A 25,474-nucleotide genomic window follows, 5' to 3' on the forward strand; every position below is an offset into this window, starting at 1 on the left:
AAAAATTCTTCTCATGAAATACTCTTAAATATATCTTTTGTTCTGATTGCCATTTTGAAAACGCATCACAAAATCACGTGATTGGTTAATGAAATTTAATATGATAATAATTGTAATAAATTATTATTACCCGTGTAATTTAGTTGTCAAATACAAGCAACTGCTGAGTTTATTGCTGGTTTTTAACGGTTAAATATACATTAGTACCGGTTCGTTATAAATGACGATTCAGAAGCGCACTTTAATATTGTATATTTGTTTTAGGGAAATCAAAGTTTTCGTAGAATATAATTAAAGAACATGTTCATAAACGTATGAACGATGACCTCAAAAACAGTTGGAGTATAATAAATTTATAATAATTATTGTTTTAGACCGCATTTACAGCTGTGTATCTAATTCGTTCAAGTAATGGTTCGAGTAAATTCCATTACTGTCCATAGGAGTACATTAAATATGTAATTATATGTAACAAACGTGGTCTATTTGAGACCACTTCAACCAATTTCCCAAAATCTTTCCTAATTATAACTCAAACAAAACTAAACAATGTAACAATTAGTAAAATATTCATCCGCCAATTCGCCTTGGAGTAGCGTAGATCAGACTACTTAAGAAGAAAGGAGGTCTTTGTCTAAAAGTGGGTCCAGAGTATGTTACTTATGTCCCTTGTGCCTGTAATTACACAAGCTTCAAACAGAGATACAAAGTATCAGTGTTTGGCGGTGGAATAAAATCAATGAGTATTAACTCGCAAGGGTCTGCACAGAGCTCTAATGGTAGTTCACTAATATTATAAATGCGAAATTAACTCTGTCTGTCTGTTGTTTGTTTTACAGTCAAACCACTGAACTGAATTTCATCAAGTTTTAACTCCAAGACTCCCTTCTTGGAGTTAATAGACTACTTTTTTATGCGTCACGAACGGATAACCCCTAAAACACAAGTGGTGTCCGTTGGCTACCACTTGTTTACCATATTTAAAACCCTAAAAAAATCGAATCAAGAAACGATAAAATAAAAATGTTTCCTACTAAAGTAGCTTTATATTCAATTTAATCTCAATATGATACAAAAAACATAATACAAACTTAAATAATATACATATATAATTTTCTCAGTATTTCTTGCAAAATTAAAGTAGTCACCGAAGAGGTGAGAAAAATGTATAGTTAAAGGAAATTATCAAAACATTATACAAAAATATTTCGAAATGTTAATTAAAAAGGATTAGCTTCATAATACATAACAATAAAACAATCAAACAGCGATTGTAACTTGTGAATCGACGCCAGTTGAACCGTGCTATCAATTCAAATTTCAGACACGCCCAACTTTGTCTGTTGAATCTCAAAAACATTATGTAGGTAAGTCACACCGGCCATCTAGCGTGTTATAATTGCTAAAGTTCACAGTAATTTCTTTATGAAATTTCATCCCAAATATCTTAATTAAGGGGTGCGACTTTCGCAATTACGTTACAACGCAGACACGCTCTCAAAATTTAATGAATTATAAACTTGTCTGAATTTTACCACATAACTAAATCATTCGGTTTTCTTAATTTCAAACAAACTAGCAGAAGTCTTTCTGGTTGATTGTAGTCGATTGAGGGACGAGTGATTCCCAAAGTATGTGGAGCATTAGGGATACAAAGCGTATTTAATATTTACTATAATGCCATGGTGCTACACAGACAGTGTATTTACCAATCCGTTAAAAAAAACTTTTATTTTAAATTAACTAACATGATGTTTTTCTTTGTTACAGAAATGTCGTCTACAATCTCAGTTTAACAGATTTAACAGAACAGAGAAGACTGGTGTGGTATTCATCCGAAAATGACGTACAAATGTGTGTCGTCAAAGGAAAAGATGAGGTATGTCATTAGAGATTAACTAATAAAATGTCGAAACATCAAAATGGTCCTGAAGAAAAGAGTTATCATGGTTTCGAGGAGATGAATGAAACCGTTGCATTATTCAATCTAATGTTACTCTGCAGTGCAGAATCGATGACTAACTAACGTTAAAATAATAATAATAATAATACCAATTGGAATAAATCATATATGTTGATGTTATATAATTTCGCAATTCGCAATAAGCCGATCGAAATGAAACGAAACGAAAATTGCAGGGACACAAAAAATTTAAGAAGTAAAATTAAAAGCTTATAAAATACATTAAATAATGCTATAAAAACTTTATTTAAGCAGAAACGATAATAATTCTTTCACCGGAACCTTAAATAATGTACCAGAATAATGGGTATAAAATATTCAACATTAAATAATTACTCTCATAAACGCTTACAATAAATTATGTAAAAATCGCTTCACGCACACATGCTTAAACAATTACACCGTCGCCCACACGTAAAGTAAACTATTCAGATATTTTAATACAATAGAACAATAACTTCACCTTATTCAATACCACTGTTACCTTGGAGGGTAATTGAATTGGGCTAGCACTAGCATATGAAATGGGCCCGTACTCTGTGAACATCTACCGAATACCGGCAAATTAAAATGCCAATCGAGCGAAAATTCGTTCGCTGCACGTTTGAATACCTGAACATTTTATTTCAGGTAAGGTTATTATGTGGTCTGGAATTTATACAATACGTAAGTTTCAACGAAAGAGTTTTATATGAAAACCTCATTGAACAAAAATATATACATTTTATTTTATTTTACATTCGATCGAAGGTTTAAAAAAACAGTGTTTGTACGGACAAATTAAGTTAAATACAGTTCCTGGGTCGTATATGTTCCTTGTCGACATCTCACGTTCATCTGCAAGTAGATTAGGCTGTTGGTGGCTCGTTCGGATATTCATGCCTCAGTTGCGAGTCGTCAGTTGCCAGACGTGCTTCGTCTGGAGACGTTTCCAACCCGAATTTAATTTAAATGCATTCTGTATTTAAAATAAACTGTTTAGAATACACGAATGCAATTTTATAAACTTTGCTAAATTGAAATTAGGTATTCTAGTTTATAGTAATTGAATTTAAAATTCGGTTTTATCATTGAACTTTACTCACTGAGAGTTTAAACATAACATTAGGAATTTTAGGTATAGTTACAGGACGTAGCAGAAACAATAATTTTCTATACTTGAATAATGCCGAAAAGCGTTATAATTACATTATATTTATACAATTAGGGCAGTTACTTCCTATAGGTGGTAAGGCCTCCTACCCATTAGGTATTCTTTCGCCAAACAGCAAAACTTAGTATTGTAGGGTTACGATTTGAAGGGTGAGTAAACCTGTAGAACTACAGGCACAAGGGACATGACATCGTAATTCCCAAGACTGGTGGCGAATTGGTTATGTGAAGAATGGTTAATATTTCTTACAGTGCCATTGTCTAAGGGCGGTCGTACCCACTACGTGATCTATTAGCCCTTCTGCCAACCAATACTATAAAAAAATTATAATTAAAAGTGAAATCTAACGGCTTTATCTCTAAGTTTTGCTTAGAGGTTGATTATTTAAACAATGCTGTGTTATTCTTAAGACTTCTCTCTATCTTTAGTTTAACTAAACACCCGCTAAACTAGGTTTAATTATAAGTAAGGCCGTAATTAGTTTACTTAAAAAATCTAGTTCAACGTAATTTATAAACTACAAGATTACGTGAATATAAACTCTGAATAAATTGCTAAATAAGGCTTTTAAATGAAACACGCCGCGCCGCCGTAATATATTCCTGCACTAAATATTCCAATTTCCAAATGAGAATCTTTAAAAGTCTTATTCTATTTTGGAAAGTTCTCTCATACATTTATTAATCATTTTGAATTCTAATAATCTAATAAGGTAAATATAGTTATTTTAAAAGTTAAGACGCATGCTACCAATTTGATCTGGTAGAAGCTGACTATAGTATAAAAACCGTTGGTTAAACTCAGTTTAAAAAAAATGATGAAAGTCTGTAATTAACGATATAAACGGAAAATAAACATAAAACATATCCGTTACATTCACTGTTCCTGTCATATAAAAAGTACAATAAGTTAACCGCAGTTCCAGAAGCTATCCATGGTGTATGAATCGCCATAAATCGCTTCCAACGTAGGCATTAACAACGTAATTTGGAATTGCGGATGCGTTTAATGGCGGTCCAATGTTTGCGAAACGGCTGACACTTGAGTGTGAAATTCGATACGGTCGACTCCGAACTAGTTACGGAATTTTTAAAAACATATCTTCATATTTTCATTTCCATGAGATCGATGCTTATTAACTATCCCTGTATTTATGCTTCTATATGCAAATAAATAATAATTTGACACAATATTGCAGCAAGTATAATAATTTCTATTTTAATTGTATTTAATAATCTACAAATGATTTTTAATCGGCAAAGTGTAAATACAGAGTTACTCGCCAGTTCTCATCGGTAGAACTAATAGTTACTTTAGATTTCATCTCTAGTCCCTTAAAGCAGATTTTAATTATAAAAAAAAAAAAACAATTAATATCTTCTTTTAAAAGACATGACAAATTGAAATATATTTGGACAAAGTGAATCTGCCTATTATAATGTCAATTTAAAACAAGAAATCGTTAAACGCCACATATCGATCGATCACTTAATGGCTCCAACCGCCCGCATGGTGGCGGAACTCCATCAAAAGCATTCGCAAAGAGGTTTGCCATCAGGATAAGTTTGCAAAATTAATCGTGGTGTTATTACTGCAACACACTAACGAAATAAGGGACGTTAATTGTGATTAAAAAACCGGACTCTTTTGAATAAATCTTGTTTCTGTAGATTCACGATGAAACTATTATAGTAGTAGAAACGTATTCTACCAATATTCAAGGAACGATAACCAGAGATAGATAGATAAAACAACATTTATTATAAAAGATAGCATACTATATAAACCTATTGGTAATCTCCTAGTAAACCTAAATTTTTTGAGAAAAATCTGAGAGGCTAGTCTCCGAAAACATTTCAATGAGTAAATATATTTCGCGCGCCATCGTCAGACGAATATTATACGACTTTAACACTCGATCTGAGACCTTAGATATCATGTTGCAAATTGTTAGCAAACGGCCAAGTGCGAGTTGTTATCGCGTACCAAGAGTTCCGTAAAAACTATAGTTATATCTCAATTTCATCCATTAGGCGACTCGAGTATTATTGTTTTGGTTTTTAAGACGTACGTATAAATTTACAGTTTTTGGATGTTTCCCTTTACTGGTGCTTTACTGGCATAAACGGCCGTATCTATTGATTGCTTTGACTTATTGCTTGCTTTTATTGAAGTTAGATATAGTTACTCCTTTGGAGGATAACAGTCTTGTTTGATTATTGTATGATTATTTAAGCTCGATATCTCCACGCGTTTCTGCGAAAAATGGTCTTAATAGACGGGCAGACGGACAACGCAGTGAACCTACGAGAGTTCTGTTTTGCCTTTTTAGGTACGAAACCTTAAATTGGAAATACTCATGTATATACGAATGTATTACGAGCGAATTTAATTTATTAAAAAACAGTATATCTAACATTGATTACGATTTTTCCAATACTTAAAATGTAGTAATGTTTCATAATAATATAACATGTATAAACAAGACATGGTATATTGAAACCCATCCAATAATCCACCAATGTAGTAGATTTAACATACACGACGCAGTAATGAATAATCATTCATTTCAATTATAATTTAACAATAATTACGAGGGATCAATGAAGCGTATTAAACATTGAAAACTATCAATACAAATCTAGTGACTTATTCAAATATACAAACTAAAATCCATTGTTCGCCGCCCATCCTTTGAAAACCGGCCTAATCTCTTCATCTTAATATACTGTGCATGTCTTCATTGTCAGGATTATTGCTTCACAGGTGTCGGACTTGACACGATAATCTCTAAGGCTCGGTGTAATTTAATATGTATATAAAGTTATATTAGCAATATATTATGACTAGCCACCCGCCGCAACTTCGCACGTGTGGAATTCATTAATAAAGGAAATTATATGACAGGAATAATATATTTCTAGCAGTGATTTTTCTTTAGAAGTGTTCATTAGTTTCTCAGATCACCTCCTACTTATAAACTAACCAAATTTTACCTACTCATAATATTACTATAGATAATACATACATAAATAACATTATTTATAATAAATTTCTCGGTTTTGATTGGTTTAGCAAATAAGAAAGTAAATATTCTCTATTGGGGTAGTCTTGTATGAGCATTTTTGTATCACCATGTTACAGGATTGAAGAACATTGTAAGGAACGAATCCATGTTATCTTTCATTGCGATCAATTCGGTCGTTTGTTGTGATAGGTTAACGAACAGATAGAGTTACCATCGTAACAATTATTCTACAATTACGGTACTGTTATGTTGGTGGTCTGGATAGGTACCACCCACTCATCGTATATTGTACCGCCAACCAGCAGTATTTAGTATTGTTGTGATCCGGTTTTAAGTGTGATGAAAAATTATTAATATTTCCTACAGTACCAATCTCTATGGCGACTTACCACCAGGTGGCCCGGTTGTTAGATTGCCTACTTACCACCACCTTCATAAAAAATTTAATCTACAATCGCAACTAGTGGTAGCTTAAATTTATCTTCTAAAACGTCGATTCCAAAGTACTCATCACAACCTATTTGATTTCACACACAATGAAATAGTTCCATTGCTTAATAAATAAATGAATACCTATAATTATATAAAATATATATATATTGAGGAATATCTAAATGTTATAACGGGTACATGTTTTCATTTTAGTATTAGTTCATACCGATGATGCTCAATACGTGTCTACTATGAGATCCAATCAGACTCCGACTCACTGTGCTCGAATAGAATTACAGACGGACAGCTAGAGGTGTATGGCAATGCAAATGTAATCATATCCACGTTCATTGCATGTGATCAGACGGAATACGGAGACAAGATGAGTTGAACTTCATCAAAGATTGATATAAGGTCACCTAGATCGAGACGAGTGATGTTTTAACAAGTTATAAATGATTACATCTGAGACGTTTTTTTGTAATGCGAAATTGAATAATATTATCGTATAAGTAACAAATGAAACAAAAATACGATACGAAACAATGACAAGATATATTCGTACACAAGAAGTTACAAGAAATATAGAAAATTATTGGTACACGTTAATCAATCAATCAATCAATTGAAAAATGTTAAAATTTTAAACGATCGTCTCAACGTTAGATTATTTTTGCTTTTTGCAAACAAGACGAGAACATCCGATTAATAAAACATACACAATGAAATAATTAAACAAATTGAATTCCTTACATATTGGCTTTCAGATGTTTAAACGAATTTACATTGACAAAACCGAACCCTATTCAATTAATTGGAAAACAAGGCATTCACAAAAAAATACAGAACATCACATCGATACGTTAAAGGAATTCAATTTTAAATACATTCACGAATTACTCGATCAAATAATCACGATTCTCTACGGTGCCTGTCTGTGAATCCTCATAAAGCGTCAGAAATATTGTCATTTATGCGTATCGGGCGAGGATAATGGCGCAGAAGACACCATGACTTCTCGTGAAACCAAGCCAAATTGCTAGTGACATGATCTCTAGGAAAAACAAAACGGTTTTCCTGTTTCGTACGTAACGCTTGTATTGTACGGGCTTTTCAGAGGGTTATCTTGTGGGTATCGGCGTAGAAATAAATGAGCTTTGCTTTATATGTTAATGGTATGATGGTATTTATAAAACGTATTACGTTGGGGAGACCTGACAACTAAATGAAATTTTATATTAGTTTTATATATTTACAAATGTCATAAAAAAACCTAAGTATTCTTATTATTAAACTAAACGGGAATTAAAATGTAACAATCTCTTTTATGAATTCAAAACAAATAAAATGAAGATTTAAACTCAAACTCAAATTCCTTTGTTGAATATAGAAGCATTATACTTTCTTATTGATGGTCAAATTAAACACTACCACCGGTTCGGAAAAAGGAACACCCTGACCTGAGAAGAACCGGCGAAAGAAACTCAGCGGGTTTTTTTTATTCGTCAATTTAATTATATACATAATTGTATATAAATAGAAACAGCCAGGAAGCGATCGGCTTATTCCCAAGGTGTGCTATCAAACATAAACTCACTAATTGTATAGTAACCTTTTTTATAGTCCACGATAGAATAAACTTATATAATATGTATGTAATTTCATTGGAATCCGATCATTCGCTCAGAACGTGTTTAAGCAAGAAACATTCGTCATTTAATAAAATTTTATTTAAAATGGTCATTATTTTTACAGGAGAGCTGTCAGAACTACATTCGCGTACTCGTGTCTCTCGGCACGGGACGGCTGCTGGTCTGCGGCACCAACAGCTTCAGGCCCTTCTGCAGAGAGTACAGCGTGCAGAGAGACTCCTATCACATGGAGAAAGAGAAATCCGGTCAAGCGGTGTGCCCGTACGACCCCGAGCACAATTCCACTGCTGTTTATGCCGGTGAGTCTAAATTTATAACTATATACAAGTTTTCCAAATAAACTGAAGCTTTATTGGAAAACTTGTCATATAACTCGCAAAAGTTTTTACTACAATATGAAGCTAAAAAACTCGCTTTCCTCACAATATTTTTAAAGACAATAGAAAAGTACCTATAATACAAATTAACATTAACAAGGAAAGCAAATTACTAAAGTGAATTCATTAATAACGTCATATCTTAATACAAAATAAAATCATTTTTAATTAAAAAAAAAAATACTTCTCTTAATTATATACTTTAATCAAAAATAAAACCTCAATATGATCGTAAATATAATTCATTAATATATTTTCTGACTGGACAGTATAAATGAATCCTTCCTGGAGCAAGGTATTCGTTTTTAAATTTTCGCAGATAAATTATATCTTGCCAGTTAATAAAATTAAAACTTATATTAAAAACACAGTAGGTAATTAATAAGCCGTATTACTACTGCCCTACGCGGTAATGCACTGTACTCAATGCTAGTTGATAATTATATAAATGATAAAAAGCTTGAAGTTAGTATTTGTTGATTTCCATGCAGAAATACATTTAATATGATCTTGTGAAATGATTCTGAATTGCTAATAAGAGCACTTTTTAAATAATTTAAATTTGGTTTTAATCATTTCAGCTCAAAACAAAATTAAATTAAATGCTTTACTAAAAATATAGAGCTGGATTTATCACTAAAGAATGTCCTCGCAATTAGGCAGTCGGTTGAGGACATGTGACGCGTCATGGGGCACTAAAGCCGATTGCGCACGAATAAGCTCCAAATGAATGGGCGAAAAGCAACGGCTCGCACGATTTACGTGGACGTTAAGCGATTCACGGTCACAATTCAATCTTATACCCGCATCGTTCACGATTACTGTTACATTTATCCTTAGACTCTGAATTACCAACTGGAGCTCTGAATCTAATACTTTATTGAATTAAATAATTGAAATATTCACATGTATAGGTGACTATCTTCTTCTACTTCCCTCGTACTATTTTTATTATTAAAAAAGTTACAGGTCACTCCTGCCTCCTCTTTTTAAGGGTAGGCTTAGTGTAATATGTCTATATCCCATTGCTGGACTTCGGTGATCTCTTCATTTTGAAAATAAGATTTGGAGATCCTCCACGCTGCTTAAACTTGGATTGGATAAATATGTTACCAAATATATGATATTTATTGATTATTATCATAAGAAAAATGTTTTCCTTCATCTCCCAGCACCAGATGAAACATAAACACAAATTAAGAACATTAAATTACTGTAGTATTAGCTTAGATTTTAACCCGCAATCATTGGTTAAGATTCACTTGTACGTTTCACTTTTACGTTGACATTTTTAATTGGTATAAAGTTTCTATCGCTTTTATTCTTTCTAAGCGATCTTTTATACTGGCAAACAATTCCTATTTATAACGGTTAAACATTTATATCCGATCGAAAATAAAAAAAAACAAAAGTGAAATTGTTGTATGTCGTAAAAGGGAACATACTAATTAAAAAAAGTTCACTAAATTGGCTAAAAATTGCAATTTTTTATACCGGCCTGCTGTGACCCTCCTAGATAAATAATCTGGGTACGTCAACGACAATGGGGTCACATATGTGCCGTTACAAAGTCTCATAGTCAGGAAATTAGGGAAAAGAAATCTTTTTTATATCGAATGAACCCACTTTTACAGTCTGGTGGCGTACAATGGCCACTCATTGTTGCGTTGAAAGGGATCGAGTACGTTTTATAACGTGACAACTATACAAAATGATGTACTGTGGACGTTAGTACGTGTAAGGATAACACGGAAATTTTTAGAAGAAAAGACTTATGAATATCACATTTTTATTACATACATATTTACCTAATGATAAGTTGTCATCACCTCTCATAGACATTGATTCTATTATAAATATGTATTATATCATATATTCTCTAATCTTTAGAAATAAGATGTCATGTCCCTTGCAAAATAACATTCAAAATTTAAAACATATCATGTCACCAAACGAGACATACACTTACGTGTGGCTCGCCTAACATTGTCTCACCTTTGTAAATATATCATAAATGTTAATAAGACCTTTCTGAATTTAGCACTTCTCACACATATTTATAAACGTAATACATTATCCTAATAAGACATAAATCTGTCTTATGAGCGGAAAACTCATAAAACATAAGACGTAAGAACGTGATACTAGTCTAAACACTCATAAATAAACTCCAGCCGTGACGAAAATCTCCAACGAATCCGGGAATGTTTAGTTAGTGATATTTTTTTTTTGTTCAAAAGAACCCATATGTTTTCCTTATACCTCGGGCATTCATTGTGCTCGGAAGTATACAAGTTGGAGATTATCCCAAACAAACAAACATAATTTTCTTACCCATTCACCTTTGCGAGAGAAATTCATTTATTATTCGTTTCTAAGGACACGTTAACATTGTATTATTGGTCACAGAAGGCAGAGGTTCAACAGACCGATAAGAATTCCTATGGCTAACGTTATTCCGATGATTTGGAGACAAAACAATGACGTTAATGTTAATATCTAACCTGATCGGATATGGGAAAAATAACTTAGATTCTTTTGTCTATAAATATGAGAGACACACGCAGATTAAAATATATAACTATAGCTTTATGTAGCATGATATTCATATTGTTAAATGGGTATCGTGCTTATTTACGGAAATATATATAGAAAGTACAAATGAACTCCCTACAGTTAAAAAAAATCAAATAATGAAATGATAAAAAAAAGTATAATTGTTAAAGCATGTGTCAAAAATTAATCGATATAAATTTAAACTTTTTAAAATATATTTCAAAAGCTATTCACTACTAGTTACTACGAGTTCTGTCCATAAACTATAAAATATCTGTTAACCGCATTTATACCGATTAAACTTCAAACGAACATAGGAAATATTTATTTTATTAAATGGCAAACTTTATTTGGACAATTCAGCACAATTCACCCTAAAATAAACACTTAATGCAACAACGGTGAACATCATCAATTACCGTCCTTTGTACAATTTTCTTTGCGTAACATTCCCCCTCACAAATTCGAGCTCATTCATCACGCGAATATATCTAAAAATGACAGAGAAATATAATTATGCAAGTGTATTCATTCCATTATCATTTAAACTTATAATTCTGAACGTCGTTTTGTTAAGGATGGAATTGTGGAAATTCAACATACAGATTTCAGTATTTTTGAAGATATACGCATCAGTTTGTTTTATTAAGCCTATAAGTCAATATTCGATTCGAACAAAGATTATTACATCGGGCAACACTGAGATTTATTATTTGAATATATATTTCCCTTTACGTTTTAATGACTAATGTGTAGTTATTTTAAAATCGATATATTCATAAATGCTTGGCAGTATTATTACTGTAAATAACATCAAGTATTACATAACAACCAATATATCGTAATGAAACACTAATTTATCTGTACAACATACTGCATTACTAAGTAGAAAGTGTAGTACTGGCGTCCATTACTACGGGTAGAGATAGTTATCTTCTATTGATCTGGACCAATTAAGCCATGCGCCCCATGGGACCACTACACTGTACTAACGTCTGCAGTAGTGTAACGCAGTTTTATGGACACATACATTTATCCTGCAAGTAAAGGCGTTGAAACTAAAACGTAGCTTATGCAGACATTTAAAGTTTATTCAGTGACATGGTAATGATGTCTTTTAAAATGGTAATTATTATTCAGGTGTGCAATTTACTTTACAGTTGCGTCAATTCAGCGCCGTTTGCACGAGCAATATATTTAACTTCGCGTTTTGGTATAAATGCAACGCTGTTTTGTAAAGTTTTTTTTATTATTCCAAAACTATTTGAATTTTCAAATATAGAGAATTTATTTAAAGGATTTTTATTTACTTTTAAATTATTGTTGGTTGAAATATAATTCATTGACACGAAATTCTGATTGGACAATTATTTTGTACACAAATCTCGTTAACGAATTTGATACTACTTAAACTAATATACCTATCTCTTTCTTATGTGTGGGGTTAAAAACTGAAAAAGAATAGCAAGTAAAAAACTTATTTATAATAAACAAAGGACTAAATGATGAAAACGAAATAGGTTTAAAAAATAAAATTTTCAATAGTAATTAATTAAGAATTAAAACTAACACTAAATTCTGAACGAAACTTATACTGAATTCTCTACCAATTAAGAGAGAATCGTTAATTACTATATATTAGTTGACTATTACTGCAATGGCTTTCTCTTAACGACTGAAGCACTGCAATGCGGTACATTGCAGGGCACAGACCACCACACTATACATATGGCGATGAATTAAATTCGAACGAGCCATTTTGATATCACCCAGAATACGATAGAGTACACTTTTGCATACACTGTTTTGCGTTTTAACTTGAAGCTGACTGTGAAACAAAGGATGGAACGTACGGTTAGTAGGCAATTTCACTGATATTTATGAGTCGTCATGAAATAGCAAATACGATTTGCAGGCTTCCGTTATTTTTTATCGTTGATGATGGAAGCAATATTATACGCACGGAAGCACAGTAAATATAAGTCTTTATTCTAATAAGCATACAGGTTTAACCTTCACATATTTAATTAAGAGACAAAGACAAGCTGATTAAAAAAATATTAAATATAGTAAAACTTGAAAATGGCGTGAGTGGTATCGGCTCCTTTTTTGTAGAAAAAATTACAACGAGGCATTAAAACGCTTCTGCCTCTAAATTATTGTATTATAAAATTCGTTACAAAACGCCTTAGAATACCATTGTTTTTAATTTTAATGTTTTCTTTTTTTTTTAAATTGTACTATTTAATATAACTTTTTCCTTTTAGTGGCTAATATACCATATTATAAAGTCTTAATTAATTCATTCATTTTTGAGTGATAAAAGATAATAAAATAACGTTTGGCTTATCTTTCCAGATGGAGAACTGTATTCGGGAACAGTGGCAGACTTCAGCGGCATGGAACCTATTATCTACAGAGAGCCGTTACAAACAGAACCGTACGACTCCATGACTTTGAATGGTAAACAATTTACATATCGGAACTCCCGTATATTCTAAAAAGTTTTTATATTTCTGACCTAACACGATAGTTTTTAAAAAATTTTTCTTTGATATAAAATTCGTAAAATACTTCTTTCTATTTTATGGTATGATGTGCCAATTCGAGCTATAGGGACATATAAAAATTATCACAACTGTATTGTCTTTTACCTTAAACTTAAACTAACTAGCTATTCCTTGAGATTTTACATCATTCAAGTCAGCTAAACTACATATATTCTATAGTCTATTCCAACCACAAAAGGACAAAAGCCAAATAAACAACATTTTCGATCGAATTTACGCCATATCATTGGTCGAGAGCTTGAATAATCTATGACGTTGTGGATTTTCAAAATGGCGTTTTGAATGTCGACGGAGCTGTTATCAGAACTTTAAAGTTGATATATTTGGAATAGTTCTATTATAAGTAAATAACTATTAGTATAGCACAATATAGCTAAGCTATTATATATATTATATTATAAGCAAATCGCATAGAATACGTAAATCTATTTTTTATTTATATTTTTGATTGATATAGGCTATACATGTATGTTTCTTACATTGATTATATACCGGCATAACCTAGTGCATATTGCTAACTAAATACCAGTTTAGTTTATGGCTGTGAGTCCGCTATTTAGGGTCATGCTGTAAAGATTTTATAGCAATTAACCTTCTTTAATATATAGATTTTGATAAAATGTATTCTGATAATCGTTAGAATAGGACTCTTAAACTAATAATAAAATATTAATTTAATAAATAAATGTATGTAAAGTTATTAAACATCCCTTCTACGCTGATTCGACGACAATAATATTTACACATGGTATGCTCTATTGCTCACGAACATCGCTGTCAAATATACATCCGTCAAATTAATTGAATTTAGAACGCGTTTTGGTGGGAACTGCCGTCAAAGCCATGATATCCGATGCGACAGACGATAAATCAGATTAGGATCGTATTAAAATTATCGACACTATGTTGTGATATTCATAGGGTTGTTACTGACGTCACACGCTCGGTATATACTCAAAAATAATACATAATCACATAATTTGAAATAACAAAAAACTATATTTTTTAAATATTCTGTTAATATGAAAGTCTCGCATTATGAAATTTCATTTACAGATTTTAATTTTGCTTTGTAAGCAAAGGACTGAAGGCAACCCTAGATTAAGGGAGCTGTAGTTAATCATGTTAGTTTACATAATGCATTAATATCGAACTGTTTGCGACTAATGGTAATTATTCTGTTCACAGCTCCTGATTTTGTGAATTCGTTAGTACATGGGAACTTCGTCTACTTCTTCTTTAGAGAAACTGCTGTCGAATACATCAATTGCGGAAAAGTATGTATTGTATTTACAATTTTTGGTAGAAAATATTATTACTACGCAATTCCGCAGTGATCTTTCTTAATATAAGCAATTTAATAATAAAAAAGATAGTTAAGAAAATTATTACCTCCATCTGGTTTCATGTGTCGTTTGAAAACGACGTATCGTCTTTATGATGATGAGTATTCTGAAAAATGTTTAACACTCCTCCATTAATAATAATAAAAAACACAAAGAGAATATTTTTTTAAATATTTATCAAAATGATCTGTTTCTTGAAACTCAATCTGCAATCAATGGGTTTTAAGATGAAGGTCTTATTTGTATATCTATGAATGATGTACAAATTCTTTCATTAATATATCATTAATTTATTTTAACAGTCGGTATTCTCGCGCGTTGCTCGCGTATGTCGCGACGACCGCGGCGGGCCGCATCGTTTCAAGCAACGGTGGACTTCGTTTCTTAAGTCAAGACTGAACTGTTCTGTTGCTGGGGATTTCCCTTTCTATTTCAACGAAATCCGTAAGTACTAACAATACATAAATATTACTTAAATTAACAATAATTTTAGAAGATTTTGTGGACTTCATAAATTGACTTAAATTATAAAAGCAATTCTTGCTGGTGATAATACAATTCCATATTTCTATTTAATATATAAAAACTGTTTTTTTTAGAATCAACGACGGAGCTGATTGAAGGCGTTTACGGTGGCTTAAACGCTCAATTAATTTATGGCACATTCACAACTCCTCCTAACAGTATATCAGGGAGTGCAGTTTGCGCGTTCAGCATGCAAGATATTGCTGATACTTTTGAAGGAACTTTTAAGGAACAAAGTGCAATTAATTCCAACTGGCTGCCAGTAAATAGTGCAAAGGTATTAAAATATATTGACTAGATCTAAACACAATTTGTTCATATTGAAAGCTTCCTTCTTAACTAACTCGTCTAACGGCTTGCCAGAAGTATTAACAGTTGTGTTGGAGAAAATTATTTAGATTTAATTCTGATCTATGAGGAATATTCCGTAAATAATATGGTTCTTTGTTATTTTCTAGGTACCAGAACCTCGACCAGGTACTTGTCACAACGATTCCAGACAATTGCCAGATCAAACATTAAACTTCATCAAGACTCATGCGTTGATGGACGAATCAGTTCCAGCTTTCTTTGGAGAGCCAATAGTTATAAGAACAAGTTTCCAGTAAGTTTTAATAATTTGCTTAAATAAATAATATAGGATGACGTTTTTCTGGTATTAATAATTGATAATATTTTCAGCTATCGCTTTACGCAAATCGCTGTGGATCCTCAAGTGAAAACGCCTGGTGGAAAAGCGTACGATGTTTTATTTATAGGAACTGGTATGTCGTAATTATCATGATAAGACCTATTTTTTTAGGTATATAAACTAATAATTCTTTCTAAAAATGTATATTTCAATACAAACACTGTTCTCTCTTTCAGATAATGGCAAAATTATTAAAGCTATAAATGCCGTATCATACGATTCAAACAAGCGTGCAGTACCAGTCGTTATTGAAGAGTTACAAGCTTTTGCTGCTGGTTCTCCTGTTAGGGCATTGAGAGTAGCCAGGGCTGGTCGTGATGCAGCAAGACTCATCGCCGTATCAGATAGAGAAGTGCTCAGCCTGAGACTACATCGTTGTTCCAGTGACAAGATAAGCTCTTGCTCGTAAGTTATAAAATACAAACAATTGTTGAAGAAATCAATTACAGTAAATTTAAATTGTGAAAATTTAACAAATTGTTTTTAGTTTATTATATATTTTAGAAAGAAGAATATTACAACTCTCTAAACTTTTCTAATTAAATATATAAGTGGAGATTTCCTTGTATTGCTTACACATCTGTACTCATATATATTTTTTATTAACAGGGAATGCGTAGCGCTTCAAGACCCATACTGTGCCTGGGACAAGCAGGCAGGCAGGTGTCGTGCGTACTCTCACGGGGTCAGTCGCTGGCTGGATGAGAACTCATTTTATCAAAGCGTCAGCACAGGAAGCCATGCAGCTTGTCCACATAGTAAGCTAACTTGCTAAGCGTTACTCTTTTATGATACAAACGTAAAAGACATACTGACCAGATATAATTTTTCTGTTAAGGTAAAGACGCAGGTGCTGTAGGAGGGCTCAGCTCGGGGTTATATGATGATGCAAGAGGTGAGAATAAGGGAGAAGTCATCAACATTGTGCAGGATAAAGATGGCAAAGGAAACAACAATAACAACGAAGGTATGATAACTGCTTTAATAACGCCAAATTATTTGATGGTAGCTTTACATTCAATTTAAAAATAACATGATGATTCTAAAGTTCTAAATTTCAATTTAATTGTGTTTTGAATAAGAGTTAAAACAATTATAGATGTAAAGATTAAGGTATCATAATTGAAATGAATAATTAAAAATCAATAACTGGCTAAATTCATTATTTCCTATTGCTTCAAATCACACCCTTTTGTACAGGTCCTGAAGTTCTACAAGCAGATCCACCGCCCGCCGCTTATTCTGTAGAAACACTAGCGCTAGCAGTCGCAGCGGGAGCGCTTGCAGCGCTAGGTGCTGGTTTTGCGGCCGGCTACATATGCGGCAGACGATGCAAGAAGGACGATGACGATAATATGCCTTATCCAGATACGGAGTATGAGTATTTTGAGCAGCGGCAGAATATTAACAGGTATAGTATTTCAAGTACTCTCTTTTAGGTATCAGATATGAGGGTCACAGAATGAGTAATGTATAATATAGCAGTAATCAATGTGATAAATGAATCTGAGCATTACATTGTTCTGAACGTGAATATTTCTCTTCTTCCAGAATTCAAGCCGAGCCGAAGCTCCTACAGCAGGTAGAAGAGGTGACATACGCGGAGCCGGTGCTGGCACCACAACCGAAGCCTGCGTCTCCACGCGCCACTCTGCGCAAGCATCCCCCCTACCACCCCCACCACGAGACCCTCTTCCAGTTCCAGCCCGATGCATACCGCCGGGACAACTTCGGGACGCTTCGCTCCCACCAGGTCAATGTCAGTTGTGCTTTGTTCTTCTTCTTTCTTGAGCTCGTTTGAATGATGATAGTGGTTAGAGCGAGTACTCGCTCGTATTTAAAATTAAATGAATATTTTAAATTTTATAACCGCTGTCAAATTTTCAGACGTTGACTCCATTTTATTTTGCAGTTATATTTCATTTACGAGTCGTATATTGATGTTGAAACGCTTTCTATCATCATTTAAATAATGTTTCACTTAAGTAGTTTTTTATTAAGGCACTTTTTCCGAGTTCTTTAGCACTTTGTATGTAGGTGTAACTGTTTAACTGAATTGGAACATTTTAATCATTCTTTTATATTTTTATAAGAACAACAAAAGTTTTAAAAAAATTGTCTAAAGCTTATGATCGTCATGAAGAGGTTTGTCTCAGTCAATTTCCATCACAATTACTTTACTATTAAATCGTCTGCACCTCACTATCAATAATCATTAATATTATTAACACGACAATTTTCGCACCGATAATCTAATTTGCTTCGAGCTTGTTGTTTTATTATATCTGTGTCTATTTAACTAATCAATTTCATTAATCATTTTACATAAATTAATCATTCTAATCATTGCTTGTATTCATTAAGAAATTACAATGAGTTTGAAATGATATATTTACTTTAACAAATATGCCATTGACTCATAATAATTTCATAATATCACTAACGCATCATTAATTTCATGTTCTCATGCATCCATATTCACTGCGGCATGTCAGTTAACGCAGGAATATTCGGACCGCAGGGCGATGGGTACCGGCGTGGGAACGACAATGGCTTCTCGACCACGCGCTCAGTGAAAAAAGTGTACCTCTGAGAAACAAGTGGGGCGGACGCGCGCGACCAGATGCACCATCATAAGCATAATACGCACCACCACCATACGTTGGGTACGTTCGTTTTTCATTTAATATTATAAAATTCTATAGTATATTGACGCTGTTTCCATTTTATAAAAGGGAGCTGACCCTATTTAATCAAACATCTTAACTTGATTTAAAAAAAAAAAGAAATATTTAACACAATATAATTTTAAACATTATTATGTATATACTATAAAATATTTTTTTTATAGAATCAGTGATCATTTTTTTATTAGCACGCAAAGTAAAGATGCGTGAAAAATCTTAATGTTTGTCACTAGACTGAAATTTTTATTAGACTTAAGCCATCATTTTTCGAAACCCTATTTAAAAAGTCAAGGATTTTCTCAAATACGAGTACTTTATTAACTAACTGATGCTGCGAAGGAAGAAGACTTCTCTTATCTGTATTGTTCGAGAATAGTTCACGAGCGGCTGACAGCTAAGTGGTTTTGAGACATACTCAGTTTTCTCGCACTATTTGCTACAATAAAGCATTTCGATTGCAGTGTCGCAGCGCAGCAGCGGGTCAGGCTCGGCGTCTGCGAGCGGGTCGTCATCGTCGCCTTCACCGCCCTCGTCCTCGCCGTCGCCGTCGGGCGAGCGTCCACCCACGCCCCCGCCGCCCGCGCCGCAGCCCTGCGCGTACATCTACCGCAACTAGCGCGCCCGCCCCGCCCCCTCCGACACTTCCCCCGCGGTTCTCCAACGCCCGAACGGACCTCCACCGCGTTCCGTCGTCGACCCGAGCGCCTTCCCCGTTCGGCTCGCCGCGAACGTGCGATATGAACTTTTGAAACTCAAAAGACATTCCAGAATGGTGCGTGATCGTTATTCGAACTGTAATGGATGGATCACATTGTTATTGTACCGATTGATAGTGATTAGTATAGCCGACCGAGCTGACTGACGGCGCACGAAGCGAAACGTGAATATTCAAATTTCGAATCGATAAAACTTTGACCTATCGACCGTCCGTAAGCGAAGTAGTTGAAGTGAATAAAAAATTGAATGTTCAACGAAGTCGTCGGTCAGTTTCGCGCGAACGAAGAACACCTGTTCGCGAATGTAATGTTACGACGCGTCGTACAAGTGAGCTGCCTATAAATTAGTAACTTAGAGCCTATTTTACAAATTTCTAAATTTGCAAGATAGGCAAAGAATATAGCGTGTTGTTCATGTAATTTGTTACGACTTGGATTGTAAACAAAGTCACCGTTATCGTGACGGAAATCTCTCTTCCATGATAAATATACGTACTCGTCTTTACCCGAAAACAAGTCGATGGTACATCGGAGAAGATGACAAAAATGTATTTTTTTTAAACGACAGAACAATATTAACGATATGTACGATGAAAAATGTAACAAATTTGTAGATTGTTTAGAATATACATAGTTTACTTATATTTTAGGTAAAAATATAAGTTTTGTTGGTACCATGTTGATGACTAGTTAGTGTGGAGTTGTTGGGGACATTGCAAGTTTTCTTTTAATATTTACTCTACGATAAAGAACGAAGGATTAAAATAAAAAATTGCAATGAACTCACAAATCGCTTTTTACTACTATTAGTAGCACAAGATTAAGGTTATATTAAGGAATTTCTAAAATAGAACATTCTATATAAGTCGAAAACATCGGGCGGGAAAAGTACTTAAACCTTAACTTTGTAAAGGTTCCAGTATTCAGATTTAATTTCTCTTAACTGCTGCGTGATAATACTCCTGATAAGAATGTGTCGCATTTCACATATCTTAACAAAAAGTTAAAAACGAATAAAATACATTTTAACCGCACAATAATTGATGTTTTCGACTTATATCGAGAAAAAAAAAACGTTTGCGTTTTATAGTAAGTAAACGAAAAAGAATAAAGATATGATATAAATTATATTTACCATGTATAAATAATATGTAAATTCTGATATTCATTCATTGATTAAAAAGTGCTTCTTATGGGTGTATCTAGATTATTAGGGGATCGTTTTGATAATTATTCGATAATGTTCTAGAAATAGTGATTATGTATACATAGATACTAGAGCGTAAGCGCACTGCGGTGCAATATTGCCAATTTAGAGTGTTGGTATACGCCATTTGTAAAGATGCTGTGATCAAACGATCATTGTGTACATAAGTAAAACGTTAAAGCTAAACGCACACAGTTGTTTGTTTAAACGTCAAAAAATAAATAACTATGTACGCTTAACTTAATAAAGTCTTCTTTAAAATAACCGTTGATTCTAAATTTAAAAAAAAAATCCATACACGTGGGCCAAACTTTAAAAAACTCTGTTCTGAAACGTTCCTGTTGCTATTTTATGAACACAAAAGCTTTGATCTAGCTAGCGAGTTGTTTTGAAAACGGAATGTTTAATAATCATTTTCGCTAATTGTTGACAATTTAATGTGTGTAAAGAAAATGTCAATTCTATTTGTAATGATCTAGTGCCTAAGTGTGTGTGGCAAGATTGTAATTTGTATGTTGTATCGTAAACACTATTGGCTTAGTCACACGGGTAAGTATTATCGCGATTAAATAATTAATGATTCTATCAATAAGTAAGACTGCACCGCAAAACAAATTTAATCACTAAATTGTGTAAAAAGACACCATGAAATAGAATAATAATCACAGAATGATACCTTAATTGTATTAATAAAAAAAAGTACTTGCGCGTGTTACTAAACAAGTGTCAACGCTACACTGCTAAGTATTTATTTTGGTTTGATGTTATAATGAAAACTAGAGTAGCGATAACAATAGCTGAGAATAAATAAAAAACCGCATAAGTATGTTAACTTTTTATATATTATAATTCATAAAAAGGCATTCTAAATATTGCCTTGACGTAACAATACTCACATTATTTCACACGAATATACCAAAGATGCCATGACTTTTAATATAAATAAGTATATTATTTATTTATAGAATTAATCAATTAAACTTATTATTAGTAAATTGTAATTGTTATTTTTAATTGTAAACGTAACTGCCAATTTTCTTATATATTTTGATAATGATAACGCACATAATTGTTTCTAATAATTATATTAAATCATTTGATAATTAGACGCTTTATATTCGGCAAGAATAATTCGGGCGAACATAATTTTGAACTTTTAGAACGGTAACTGTCAAACTATAAATGAAGTAGATAACATAAACGGATTACATTTTTGAAAATGATACTGAAAATTATAATTTTACAAAACGATAATAACGATAGTAACTATATAAATATAATTAAATAATTATTAAAATACATTAAAGTAAAAAAAAATCTTTTTTTTATTTCAAATAAATTTGTTGTCAATAGAGTTAAATAATATTTCAATAATGTCGAATAATGTTACCATTTTAAAAGTTTGAAATATATATAAAAATGCAGACATACGTAAGAGGCTAGTATGTAAATGTAAATAGCGGTTTCTGTAACGTAATTTATACTTTTTGTCGAGTACATAGAATAAGTTAGTTTTAAGTGCGAAGAAATTTTTGAAGGCGGATTGTTAACAATTGTTTTGTAATAATTAAAAAAAAGTAATATTAACGAAATGTACAATAACCATTTCTACATTTAAAATTACTGAACCACCTTTTATACTCGTAAAAGTTACATGCCTAGAAAGTCTCGTATTAAGCGTAAATTATTAATTATTTATGAAATATTGAGAATTATATTAGAGCGTATTAACGTACATACGTAGTTTATATAGACCGCTTAATTTTGTTTTGAGACTTGGAGCCTTAGTGTTAGAAATTGAAGACTTTATGATAATGATAAATATCTGTTATGACAGATTATTCGATTTAATGAAGATCCGATACTTTAATGAAAGTATATTATTAAGTAATAGCAAGTTTGCATCACGTTGTCTCAAACTAACCATCACATAGGTTAACTATAGCGTGTATATATGACGGAATTTGTTTATAGAAGTAGCTACGCCTGTTAGATGTGGTGGAGCGATAATAATCACTAGTTTTAGAACTTTAAAAACATTTATATCACCGACAAGAATTCTTGACAAGGCAGAGCATTATTTTTTTAATAAGTGCAATGTGGTTTGTGCAATGAATATAATAACTGCAGAATATTCATTACAATAATAAGGATTAAAACAGTATACGGACGTTATGGTGCTGCCACACTGCAAGCAAGTTTGGAAAGTTTTAAAACGTTATCAAACAAACATTTACTAATATGTATAAGCTAGGTTTTAATTAGAATTCGTCACCTGTCTTTTTCGGTCCCATACCGATGAAAGCGTAGTAAGTTGTATCATTGTTGAATAATATTTTATAACTATCAGTTTCGATCTACTTTCCGAAGTATATCGTATGTTTAATGGCTTTAATGATACATTTACAAGAAAACATTTGTTATTGTTTGCTTCAATTTTATATGTGTGGCGGCGCCAATACATTTAAAAGGGTTACAAAAATTTATCCTTTCATTGAATTGGTATTATCCCTTACACCAAAACATAACCAAACAAAAAAGAACTTGTATAATTATTAGGAGTCACAATCACTATCACGAAGGATTTTTTTTTTCTTTTTAAGGATAACGAAAGCCAAATTTAATGGAGCCATCATATATCATTTTTAAATTTATATTTCGTTCATTCATTTAACTTTAAGAGTTGTATAGCTTACAAAGGTCATTTTAAACTTGAGTTTTTTGTATTTAGTGTTTGACATAAACTTGTAAGAAGAAAGATCTCTATAATTGAGCATATTTGTTAAAGTAACGGTAGGATATTCGTAATTAACCGTTGCAACGCTATAACAGTACATTCACATTTTTATTACAAATACACATAATACAATTAAGATGACTTATATTATTACAAAAAAGTTACAAAAAATAAATTAAACAATTATCATTTTATCTTATTATTAGTATCTAGAATCAGTGACGATTATCGCGATCACTCTCGAAGAAAGTCTGTTAAACGCGCGTGCAATATTTTTCTACTTCTTACTCTTTCGGATCGTTAGTATATCAGCGTACACGACAAATAGAAGGTTCGGTAACTATGGAAGTGCCTAAGTAAAATAACTTGCATCTGTAGACTTTACAGCAAAATATATAATCCCAGAACCCGGCCTTAGTGAGTTTATTTAGTGTGCCTTTAGAAAACTATTTAGTAACCACCCATATTGACAGAATAGATTTTAAATACCCATTTAAAATTATCTTAAATTTTATTACGAGTAAAGTTTTTTTGAATGGATATTTTTAATTTCATCTCCACACGGATCAGATGGTAGTTTGAGGAATCTGTTCTTAACATACGAAGTAATTTCATTATGAGTTACCTATCTCATCAACATAGCATTTAATCATGAACTTTTAATAATATATCTTACGTTGACCGCGTTGGTTTGCTTTTTAGACACTCCATAGGTTAAGTAGGAGTTTTATAATATTATAATGCAAATGCAAACGCAGTGATAGAACTGTAACACCGTATTCGCTGCCCATATTTATAGAGTGCAATTTTTATAACTAGAGACGAATAGAAGGGAAACATTGACGTGTAAAATATAAAATAGACGGTCTAAAGGGCACTGTTTTGTATTTTTGACCTCATTGTCTACAAATGTTATGATCATTTTCTCATTAAAATATTATTAATATATGCTAAATATTTTAGCAAAGGATAAAATGTATTCCTTTTCTTTAGTAAATAAAATATTGAAACTTGGTACTGTTTTTTATTACTACTATGTATATAAGGTTGAGATATCTGATGAAGGATGACAGAAGTAAGATATTAACACTTTCTAATTCTAAAAAGAGATTAATAAGTCATTAAGAATAATTTTATGGTTTTTTAAATAAATTTTTAGTTATAAAATGAATACGCTGATGTTGACGCTGCAAAGAAATAACAAATACATAAAAGCATTTCCAGCTCTACAATAATATTGTAGATCGGATATTACCGTAGATTATTATGTTTCCAAATATTTTACTTGGAGGTCTACCTTCTAGTTTTGGATACACACGAAGTAGATGTTCAAGGAAAAATAGAATATCCAAGCAACTATAACTATAAGATAAAGTTTGAATAATATGAATTATCATAGAACTCAAATTATGACAGAATTTAATTATAATTCCTTCACCGTAAAAAATCTGTAAAAATTCTCTTTAATGAAAATAAATATACCTAGGAATAGCACATTCAATATAGCACATATTGAATGTGCTATTCTTAGGTATATTTATCTTTGTTATAAAACTGATGAGTTTTTGTGGTGGATAAAATTGACACTGAATGTGTTGAAAGGATTTATCGTTAAGCAATGCAGTTAACATTACTAAAATATGAACTGGTCCATGCAAAATACAAAAAAGAGTAACTAAAAATTGTATGTAACAATAGTAGATAGTTTATATCGATATCTTTCCTATTATTAGTGGTTCTGATTATGCGTATAATGAAACGTTGTAAGTAAATTTCTATCTAGAGTCAACTGTCAGTGTCAGCCAATAGTTAATTTGACAGAATATCAAAGAAA

The 25,474-nt window shown here is 32.2% G+C and overlaps 1 protein-coding gene across 1 annotated transcript in view; it reads left to right on the forward strand.

The window, feature by feature from the left end:
* LOC125070342 (semaphorin-1A) overlaps positions 1-21,853 on the forward strand; it is a 341,204-nt gene extending 319,351 nt beyond the window's left edge. Inside the window, exons 4-18 of the mRNA XM_047680167.1 lie at positions 1,771-1,879; positions 8,332-8,527; positions 13,520-13,624; positions 14,920-15,008; positions 15,380-15,521; positions 15,677-15,879; positions 16,061-16,206; positions 16,284-16,366; positions 16,470-16,698; positions 16,903-17,051; positions 17,132-17,260; positions 17,494-17,704; positions 17,845-18,052; positions 18,815-18,959; positions 19,442-21,853. Of these exons, the coding sequence (XP_047536123.1) occupies positions 1,771-1,879; positions 8,332-8,527; positions 13,520-13,624; positions 14,920-15,008; positions 15,380-15,521; positions 15,677-15,879; positions 16,061-16,206; positions 16,284-16,366; positions 16,470-16,698; positions 16,903-17,051; positions 17,132-17,260; positions 17,494-17,704; positions 17,845-18,052; positions 18,815-18,886 (2,071 nt within the window). The 3' untranslated portion in view covers positions 18,887-18,959; positions 19,442-21,853. The remainder of the gene's footprint in view (positions 1-1,770; positions 1,880-8,331; positions 8,528-13,519; positions 13,625-14,919; positions 15,009-15,379; positions 15,522-15,676; positions 15,880-16,060; positions 16,207-16,283; positions 16,367-16,469; positions 16,699-16,902; positions 17,052-17,131; positions 17,261-17,493; positions 17,705-17,844; positions 18,053-18,814; positions 18,960-19,441) is intronic.
* Positions 21,854-25,474: the final 3,621 nt, after the last annotated feature.

This window comes from Vanessa atalanta, chromosome 17 (assembly GCF_905147765.1).
Source record: "Vanessa atalanta chromosome 17, ilVanAtal1.2, whole genome shotgun sequence".
Lineage (NCBI taxonomy): Eukaryota > Metazoa > Arthropoda > Insecta > Lepidoptera > Nymphalidae > Vanessa > Vanessa atalanta.